At 38.8% G+C, this 10580-nt stretch overlaps 1 protein-coding gene across 1 annotated transcript; it reads left to right on the top strand.

Annotated features, from left to right (window-relative positions):
• The first annotated feature begins 361 nt into the window (after positions 1-361).
• Positions 362-3920, top strand: LOC103443785 (protein JINGUBANG-like). The gene is made up of 2 exons (XM_008382682.4): positions 362-1073; positions 2937-3920. Exons 1-2 carry the CDS (start codon positions 378-380, stop codon positions 3660-3662), a joined length of 1422 nt encoding a protein of 473 aa, XP_008380904.3. The 5' UTR covers positions 362-377; the 3' UTR covers positions 3663-3920.
• Positions 3921-10580: the final 6660 nt, after the last annotated feature.

Below are 10580 nucleotides of genomic sequence, written 5' to 3'. Positions count from 1 at the left end.
GAGGGGTGTGATATCCACACACCCTTCTAATTTTCGACCGTCGGATCGGATGAATTGAAGAAAATCAACGGATAGAAATTAACAAGGGGTGTGTGAGAAGTAATTTGGGGTGTGTGGATAGCACACCCCATAGAAGATTGATACAAAATGATTAGGATTGAGATATGGCATTTTTAAATGAATTCCCCTCATTCAAACGCCTATCAAGCCATTATGCTTACATTATACATTTCTCTGGCGGCAGTTGGCCCCCAACTCCAAGTGTCCCATCCTACTCTAAATTGCAAGTCTGTTGCATTCATAGACATTTATAACACCACCATACTCACCACTAGTGGCTTAGATATTTCACTAACTCACATCACTCCTAATACTATATGCATTTACAATTCATTTCCCCAATATATCCATATCCACCACCTCTTCTTGCATTTGACATACACAGATTAGAACTAGAAATGGCCTCCCTAGACTACTCTTCCAACTCTCCCAAAACCCCATCTTTTGCATCCACACCTAAAACACCAACAAATAATAATACACAAAATCTCCAGAGCAGGTTTTTCAGAAGCATTTCAACAAAAGATGCCCCATCCTTCTCGAACTTCCCCTACACCCCACCGCACCGCACCAACTCGCCTTCCTCCCATACCCAAAGCCTCCATGCCTCTCCTACCGCCTCTCCTCTCCACCCTCTCCAATCATCATCTCCCTCCAAGAACCCCGACCTCCTCACCGCCTACCGCTGCATCTCCTCCGTCCTAAAGAAGGACGGTCAGATCTTGTCAGTTGCTGCATCAAATGGCCTAGTTTACACTGGTTCCGCCAGCAACCTCATTAGGGTTTGGAAGCTGCCAGAGTTCACGGAATGTGGGCAGCTCAAGACCAAGGCTTGCATGGTCGTGGCAATGGAGGTGTCCCATGACAAGGTCTATGCAGCTTATGGTGATGGTAAGGTTAGGGTTTGGCAGAGAACGTGGGATGGCGGGTTGAAGCACGTGAGGCTGGCGACAATTCCGAAGACCGGAAGTTATGTTCGGAGCTTATACATTGCCGCCGGGAAAGATAAGATGGTAAGTGAAGCTGTACGATATGTTTTTTGCTTGGTTTTGTATTTATGGCTCTATTGATGGTAGGGCTTGATGGGGAGAGATTTTTTCGTGAGATCGGTAAACGGGGTTGTACACCACATGTAACTATATAAATGATGATATATGTGTGTTAAAAAGTTAATAACTTAAAAAATAAAATTTATCACCACTTATATATAAATATGTGGTGTACCATCTTTGGTCCCATCACAATAAAAAATTTCTACTTGATGTGTTCGGAGGGTAATAGTTATAATTAATGTGTTTCACGTATGTAGGGGTTTGGAGACACTCTTAACTACTTATAGTTCTTGCGTGTCTAGAATTATCTCTTCTACTTGGTAAGGTAACTGCAGTAAACACGAGGATCATTTTACATCACTAATGCTACTCACTGCTCACCAAATAATATCGGTATGTCTCATCTGGTAATTTATCCGTTATAAACAAATGAGGTTTAGAATGAGTTTAGGTTTGAATAATTGAAACTTTGCTAGATAGTTTGGTTAAATAACTGAGATATAGAAATTTGTTTACTGCAGTAATACTCAATATATATATTAGGAAAATGATTTCTCCGTTCCTTTTATATCCATACACACCAATGTTTATTTTTGATATTTAGATCGAATAAAGTATAAACAAATTAATGAATAGAAGGTCACCCAATTCAGTTTGAAACCGGTGACAAAAATAGTTACTAAAATGGAAGGTCACCCGATTAATAAATTTTTGTCACCATTTCTCATTGGCAACATCAATCCTTGTTACCTCAACAACAGCTACTAAATAGTTACTAATTAGAGTGGATGTTGCTCACTTTTCTTTTCTTGTAGTGAATTTCTCGTTCATATATTAGCTAACCATAGTTTTGTTCAGTAATTTCCCATCTCATATTATTGCAAGTAGAACGTTCTACTTATAGATATTTAATCAAAAGATATTCGTAATATCATTATTACAAAATGTTTTTCTATTAAAAATGTTGTTGGGACTGGCCAGTGGAGTAGCACTTTGCTTTGGGCATGTAAAACATGAATTTCATATATATGCCACAGCCACATTTGGGACTTGATTTATTGACAACCTACAGTTTCTGTTGGTTTTATTTATGACCATTATAACACAAGACCAAATGAAGTTGTGAATTAGATGTGCCAAGAAAGTGGAATCGTATATACTTATTATTTCAAGCTGGATTGAAAGTTAGCTGAAATTAGCAGATGGAACACGGGGACACTACTCACTACAGTGGAAATAGATATGAATCCACCTATGTGAGTCTTCTAAAGTTATGTGGTCACTAATGTGTGGTCCATTCTGTTACAACGCCTGGCGATTGTATTCAATAATTCTATTTGCACACTCACTAATAAGAACTGTTGATACACTTCGTAATACAAAATTGACTCTTTTGTTGTTTGTCGGATTCATCTGGTTTGTCAGTATTTGTTTAACTAAATAGTATTGCCAAATGCTATTTTTTTATAAAATAAAAAAAACTCTTAAAGTAGTTAGAGAAGTGATTTGTGCATACATTTTTTCTCTCACTACACATGCATGTTTATTCTAATAGTTGAATTAAATAAATGGTAATTAAAGGACAAAGATAAACTGGAGTGTGTTGAAAAAGATAGAATATGTAAGAATTATTTCACATGTTGTTAGTATGTAAGTGTTAGTATATAGCAGCTCCCCACCTTTAAATAGGTATATATTTGATCGTTGTCGATATTATTACATCATAACATACTTTGTTCTTGGTGATTGTTATTATAATTCCTACCATTTGCTAAATAGATTGAGTTAAACTTACTTTAATTACTTTTTCAATGAATGTAATAGCATATGGGTGCTATAACATCTCTGGCCATCAATGTATCAGAAGACATCCTATACTCAGCTTCCATTGACAGAACAGTCAAAGTATGGAGAATTTCAGACCTAAAATGCATTGAGACCATCAAAGCCCACGCTGGGCCGATCAACGAGATCATCATCGCCGATGATGGCGTCCTCTACACGGCCTCAGACGATGCCACAGTCCGAGTCTGGCGCCGTAACTTCTGCCGTGGAGACCAGCTTCCTCATTCACTCACTGTAACTTTACCCGCCAAGAATTCCCCCGTCAAAACCCTAACCCTAACCCCAGATGGCGGAGTTTTGTACGGCGGGTGCACTGATGGGTACATACACTATTGGCTCAAGGGTTGGTTCTCTGGCCAATTACAGTATGGGGGTGCACTCCAAGGTCACACCCATGCAGTGATGTGCTTGGCCAGCGTGGCCAACTACGTGGTCAGTGGGTCAGCTGACTCCACAAGTAGGATTTGGTCTAGAGATGTGGAAGATGGTCAGCACACTTGCCTGGCAGTGCTCGTAGGGCATAGAGGGCCGATCAGATGTGTCACCGCGTTTTCCGGAAGATTAGGGGATGAGGCGGAGGATGGTTGCACAATTTGTACTGGAAGTCTTGACGGTGTTCTTAAAGTGTGGCGTGTGACCTGCACTAACAAAATTGCTGATAATTTGTGTTCAGCACAAAGTGAGTGTGAGTATTTTCAGCTGTAGTCGAAGAGAGGTGAGCAACTTACATGGTGCTAGGATAGACATTATACCATAGCGTCCTGTATCATGGAAGTTCTTCTTGGAAGAAAGGGTGACTTCAATTTGGTAGGTAGCTGTAGCCTATAGCTAAACTAACAAACTTGTCGTACTATTGCTACATATATAATATGTACAGAATTCTGGTGTAGCTACTTTGCTCATGATCTATGTTGTTACATTTATATAGGAGTGACGTAGTTTGTGCTAATTTTAGAAAGTAAACCAGTACTGTGCTCCCTTGGGCTTTCAATATACAGCAAATATTAGTTGCCCGTTGGATATGCAAATTAAATAAGTTGGGGGTGAAAAAACATTTTGAATCATTGTAATCGGAATCCGTTCAAGCACCTTGGTTCAATATTTATACTAGAAGAGTAATCTTGACAAAAACTACTATTAATTTGTTCAATTAGTGAATTTTGTTCAGTGTGTGGTTTGGCTCATTGTCTGCTATTAGATTTGCTTAATTTCTTAAGAAAGGAAATAGCCGAGCCGAATCAATCACTGAGTGGACTTGTTTGAATTGGTTATGCTACTAATTCGAGGCATAAATTAAATCAATCTGAATCATCATGTTACATTGATTGATCCAGTGTAAATAGCCATGATTTAGATCAACCTTTTGATTATTAAACAATAATTTACAATCTTCATTACGTGATCCTTACAAATAAATAATGGGATTGGGACCTGCTCTATATTTACTTGACACAAAATTGGTTTTTGGCTACGGTATATGCATTTAGATAGTTCGTGTACTACTATGAAGTAAATGCATGTATCGTTGGTCAAAACCAACTTTTAATAACAACATAGCTAGATAACTAGCAAATGGAAAAGATGAGAGATACAAATCATGGTACTGACTGATGATTCACTCTGGCCTCCGAACTTGACAAACTTCGGTTAATATCTGTTAACTGCAGCTGCAGGGTGCTGATCACGAGTCTCCGGTGACTGCATTTCCAACCTATCGTTCGGATTTTGTTCGAGGCGAGGACTGCGAGGATTATCATGCTCCCTCTTGAAGCACAACTTACAGATGATGTAACAAAGCACACGCAAGCCGAAGAGAATGCCAATGATGGCCAAGGCTGATACAACATAGCTTCCGACGGAACGGTGTCGTTTGCAGCCAAAAAAGAACCCTACACACACCATGGCTGTATGTAATTATTGACTTAAGCATATATAACATGTACATATATATCACAGTGTGTTCTTGCTTGTTGAAACTTGAAATTGTTGGAAGGTTTTTAAGTAGTGGTTTGTGGGTGGTATTCTTGCCTTCAACAGATGCTATTTGATCACTTGTCACTCAAGTATGGAATATGATCTTTGATTTTGGATCATATGAGAAAGGTTAAAGCAGCCGTTCCCTTTTTCATCATTTCCTCATTAAAACTTTAATAATTGCTTTTTCAATTATTGAGATTTAATTAACTCCTTGGATCTACACATAAACTTAAATAAATCAAATAAAGTCCGCATGAGCTACTTTGATACGGAACCGGATCTCCTCCTGACCTAAAGAAACTGAGCCCAAGGATTAAATGATCCGGACCATTGAAATTTAATCCAACAGCAGCAAACAGAGGGTCCTTCTAAAAATTATAATAATTGTAGCCGTTAGATCAAATTTCAATGACCCGGATCATTTGATCCTTGAGCTCAGTTGGTTTGGGTCCCGAAGGAATCCGGTTCCCTTTGGTACATTCTTGAAAGCGAATGGTCATGTACTTTATACATTATTATTTTTCACAATCAGGATCACTTTTTTTTTTTTTTTTTGAACAATGAGGACCACTTTGGCACACACGAATTGGAGTTGATGAAGTACAGTTAGAAGTAGGGTTGCTCATAGCTCTACCATTTCAAAACATGTATTTACCCTCGGAGTTTAAAATTAAAATTCTTTCTTCGAACACTGTTTTTGTTTTTTGTTTTTTTATTTCGACAGAAGCAATAGTGTTTCATTACTAACAACAACCAATTACAAGAGGTTTTCATTGGGAACATGTTCTTCAGTGATCAATTTTTTATCTAGAGACAATTCATACAAACGCAAGTGATTTTAAACCCCTATACGGCTACCACATAGACCACACCACTAGCACTACAAAAAATATGGCCATTGCGCACAATAAATTATTTGTACCCTATGAGGCCAAAGGGCATCAACATATGTGCCCATAGAACAATAGCAACAATGCAGCAACTAAAACAGCATGTGTGCCCTCTATGGGCCTGCCCTTTGTTCATAGGACAACATATGACATTTTGTGCTCAAAGATTGAGCACAAATAGGGGTTCTTTTGTGTCTCAGTTCTGACAACACTCACTTTTCCAAGCCATGTTAGCACAATTTTGTTTTTGTGCCCAATAGGTAAAATATTGGGAAAAAAAATATTCAAATATTACAAACAAGCTTTTACAATTTAGTTCTGCAAACAATCAATTCAAACGAATAATGAAAACAACAATTCCTAATACATGTTTTCTTCTATGAAAGTAAAGCCAATTCCTAGTACTTATTGTTAATTCATGTTTTCTTCTTGAATAAGCAACTAAATACATGAGGTTGACTGAACTTATAACAAACTAACCAAAAAGGAGAGCAAAACTGCCTCTGTTCTGATCCGCTCGACTATTGTAACAAGTTAGAATAATAGTAGGCGCCAAGATTATGACAATAATAACTATTCAAAAAATTGACAAGAGGTAAAAAATCTAGATAAATACCAAGAGACGTGCATGCATGAAAAGCATAATTAAGAATACAATAAAGGATCTCTGAGGAAGGACAGTTAACAGCTTTGTTTACCTGGTCTTTGCTAGATCTTCTTCTAGAAATTTCACTCATTTTGCAGCCTGGTCTTGAGCCTTTCTTGTAGCTTCCTACATTAGTTCATATTTTCTATCATATTTTATAGCAGTACAAATTACCAAGTAACAACAATACCAAACATGCACTTTCTTAGATAATATCCAATGATCACAATACTTGACAACTCTCAAGGAGAAGCTTGACGTCAGTTCTTTCTTCTGTAAAAAATAATTAAGTTGTACCACAATAATTTTTTGCATTGAAGCAAAAGACTTTAATACCTCTCAATCTACAATATACTACTCCATCTACTCGCGAAGAGCTTACAAAGGTGTGAAGGGATTCAATCATGCACCCTTGTTCTTCAACTCTTTGTAACACTGCCGCAACTCTAGAGGCAGCGTCATCAGTGTGTTTCTTGATCTTCATTTCAAAATTCTCCTCTAGTTCAAGATTCACAAAAACTCATCAAATAGTTTTCACAAGCAAAACTGGTAGCACTACCTACTAAGCTAAACAAACAAGCTCCATACTGACAAACATTGAAACTCACACCAAACTTGAACTCCATTTCCCTATTTCCATGCTGGTCAGAAAGATTCTAAACAAGGCTCTTGAGCTGCGCATTATGATCAACTAGATCATTTATGTCCTTGAGGGTCAACTGTTTGCATTGTTATACCCAAAATAAATTAGATACAATCATACATGACTCTCTCAGCATCCGATTCAGTGTTCATCCTCATCTACGGCTGAGGATTGAGTTCCGAACACCGACGTAGGACCTACTCTATGTTGAGGTGGATCTTCAAATAACACCCACCCATTACAAATTTCCCAACAGCTGTGAAACTGAAAGGGTTTCGAGCTGCCGTCCATATACAATTTCTCTGCTTGGTGTACCTAGAAAATATAATTACAAAAATTGAAGGAAATTAATTTATGAAATTAAATGTAATATAATTAAATATTTAAAATAAATTGTGAAAACACTTATTCCGTCGTAGTAATTGGCGTCGCTTTCATGTCTACTTGCGTATACTATCAGTGCTTGATGCCATTTATTCAAACTTGGATGAAGATGTTTCTTCCATCTTGAAGAACAACTCTCGTGGTTTCGAGTATTCAGTGGAGTGGTGCCTTCGTAGAACTCATAGTATTTTTTGGACACACGAGTCCAAATACATTCACTTGTTTGAGAAGTCCTCCCCACACTATCTTCCGAAACCCATTTATAAGCCCTGCAAAGAACTTTATCTTCTTTTCAAGTCCAAGCCTTACATTTCATTGCAGATGAGGCCATTTGAAAATTATTGAAAAAAATTGAAGGAAAGATTATTGGAAGAGATAAGAAAATAGAATGTGAAGAATTGAAATAGAATGAAGTGAGATAGTAGGGAATGATGAAAATTATGTGACAAATGGTGTAGGAATGGCTTAAGTATTTATAGGAAAAAATAAGAATTTTTTAAAAATGATTTAAAAAAAATTTGGTCGGAAAAAAAAAATCAAATCCAACGGTAATTAATGTCAGTTAGCCGTTGTGTTTGAAAATGTGGCCCGGCCCGAGGCTGGCTAGCTGGCTGGGTTGGGCCATCCGGTTGGCCCTTTGGTATTTTTTTGTCTAGTGGGGCCCACGAGCCCTTTGGCCAGGTCTTTGGTTGGGGATGGTTTTCGGGCTATTTTCGGCCCTTTGGCCCTTTGGACTCTTCAGTTGGAGATAGCCTAAGGGAGAAAATTGATAAAAAGTATGAAAAGGCTGAGTGGGGTGTGGGTGAGCCTACTTTTGAAATTGATTGGGGCTGGGTGTGGGTGTGGAGAAAATTTTCAGTGTGATCGGTACACGGGGTGATACACTACGTGTCACTATACAAATTGTGAGATATGTGTGTTAAAAAGTTAATAACTTAAAAAATAAAATTTCCCACAACTTATATAAAAACACGTGGTGTGCCCCCGTGTTTCGGTCACAATGAAAAATTTCTCGTGGGTGTGGTAGGAAGTAGGGGTGGGCAAATGGATATAGGAACCGCTGGTTAGGGTGAGTAATCATGATTCAAGATAGGTATGGGCCGGTTCTTAATATTTTACAGAACAAACAGGGCGGACTGGGCCGGGCCCGTTTCATTTACGAGGCGGGCCGAGTCCAGATACTTAGAAAAAGGGGTACTCTAACCGACTCGTTTCTAATTATAATGAACGGTCGAGATTGAATGATAACCTATCATCTAATTTCAACCATTAGTTTCTACCCTAGGTTCTACCCGAGTCTAAGCCAAGGTTCCAGAATCACAGTCACTCTCTCAAGTCTCAGCTGCCTTTCTATCCCTCTCTCTTGTTCATCTCTTTCCCTTTTACTCCATCTCTTTCCCTATCGACTCTGTCACAGTGTCATTGGAATAGAGACCTTGATTGCCTTGTACGGAGACTTGTTGTCAGACTCAAACTCCAAGTCGCCGGCTCCACCTCCACCATTACCTCCGAAGCTCAACAGCCCTCAAGAACCGACCTCTACGCTACCTCCACCTCCTCTATCACTTCTTAACAGCCCCAATTCCTTTGGAAACCTCCGATTCCCATCAATTTTCTATTTTTTAGCTTTCTGTTGTGATGGCTTTTTCCGAGTTACACACCAAGTGTTTGATGAAACTTTTTCAGATTGGCGTCAACGATGGCGTTTTGCTATGACTTTTTCAGCTTGGCTTGCTGTTGGTGCTCGTCTTTCTTCTCTTCCTTGGGCTTGGGCTTCCAACCTCGAGTCTCATTCTTCTTCACCAGTTAGGCTTGCTGCTGTGACTGAGCGTCCATGGTTGCTCCGCCTACCGTTTGGTTACGAGACTCTGAGTCAATCCCTCGACTCCTATCTCATCCATCTCCTTCCTCTACTTCTGCTCTGGCTTCTCTCACTTCTCCCCGATCAAGGTACGCCTACGGTTTCTACATATCTCAATTAGTTAAATTGTGAACGATGCATTGTTATAAGTAAATGTTTCTAAACTCAAAGTTTGTATCGGAGATTTGATATTCATTAGAGTTTTTTTATGACCCGTGTTTGTTCAGGACAGAAATTACAAGCTAATACGGAGGCTAATTCTGACAAGCTCGTGAAGGTTGAGGAGCAGATTGGCATCATTCCAAAACCAAAAAAAAAAAAAAAGTAATTAGACCCCTCCCGAACCGGCCCATTTGAAACGGGCCTGGTTAGGTCCAGTTCCCAAACTCAAAATCCTTTTACACGGCCTGGCCCGTTACATTTTAAAACGGGTAGGGCCAAGTTCCTCCAAATTTAGGCCTGGCCCAACCCGTGCCCAGCCCTAGTAGGAAGACACGAACATTGTGTCTTTAAGACCATATGATTTAAATATATTAAGCCAAAAGATACAAAAATTATTTTTTGTGCGTTTGTAAATTAATAAAAAATTATGATTATTGATATCTATACACAGTGACACAATTTGTGTGCTCAAATTTTAATAGGCACAAACACACTTTCTTGAAGACACCAATTAATGTGCCCTTTTGTTTAGGAGACACATTTGAGATAGTTTTTGTGTTCTATGACATTTAAAAGCACAAATACACATATGTGCTCAATGAAATTGAAAAGGGCACAAATCAATTGTTCTCTTAGACCATTTTCTTTGTAGTTTAGAACTAAGAGTTTAGCAGCAGATTTATAACAAAGATGATAGAGGCAACATACCTAGCATCGAAACCCTTGCATAAAGCCATCATAACCAAGAAGGCCATACCATTGCTGTAGCGACACAAACTAAATTGAAAAACAAAATTAGAGTCGATGACATGACGTGTCTACATTGGAGATGCATGTGGGCAAGAGGTGTGGTTAGCAAGGCCATGCGAGACTGCCACTGTAGCCAGGATAAACACACATAGAGGTCTCTTTGTGTGTGTGTGTGTTTTTTTTAGGGGGGGGGGGGGAGGGGGTGGGAGGAAGCCACCATCATTGTCGTAATGCCATGAGCGCATAAATTTGCAAAAAAATTGATAGCACAATGAGCAACTAATAGTTTCTTTTGGCCGATGTGGGTCAC

Source organism: Malus domestica, chromosome 09, assembly GCF_042453785.1.
Source record: "Malus domestica chromosome 09, GDT2T_hap1".
NCBI lineage: Eukaryota > Viridiplantae > Streptophyta > Magnoliopsida > Rosales > Rosaceae > Malus > Malus domestica.
This window is presented reverse-complemented; position numbering and strand designations above follow the sequence as displayed.

What these genes read in the sequence shown, in the direction of transcription:
- LOC103443785 (XM_008382682.4), top strand. Translation starts at nt 378, where the DNA reads ATGCATTTACAATTCATTTCCCCAATATATCCATATCCACCACCTCTT. An exon ending in CCGCCGGGAAAGATAAGATG is followed by an intron (nt 1,074 to 2,936) that starts GTAAGTGAAGCT and finishes TGAATGTAATAG; the next exon opens with CATATGGGTGCTATAACATC.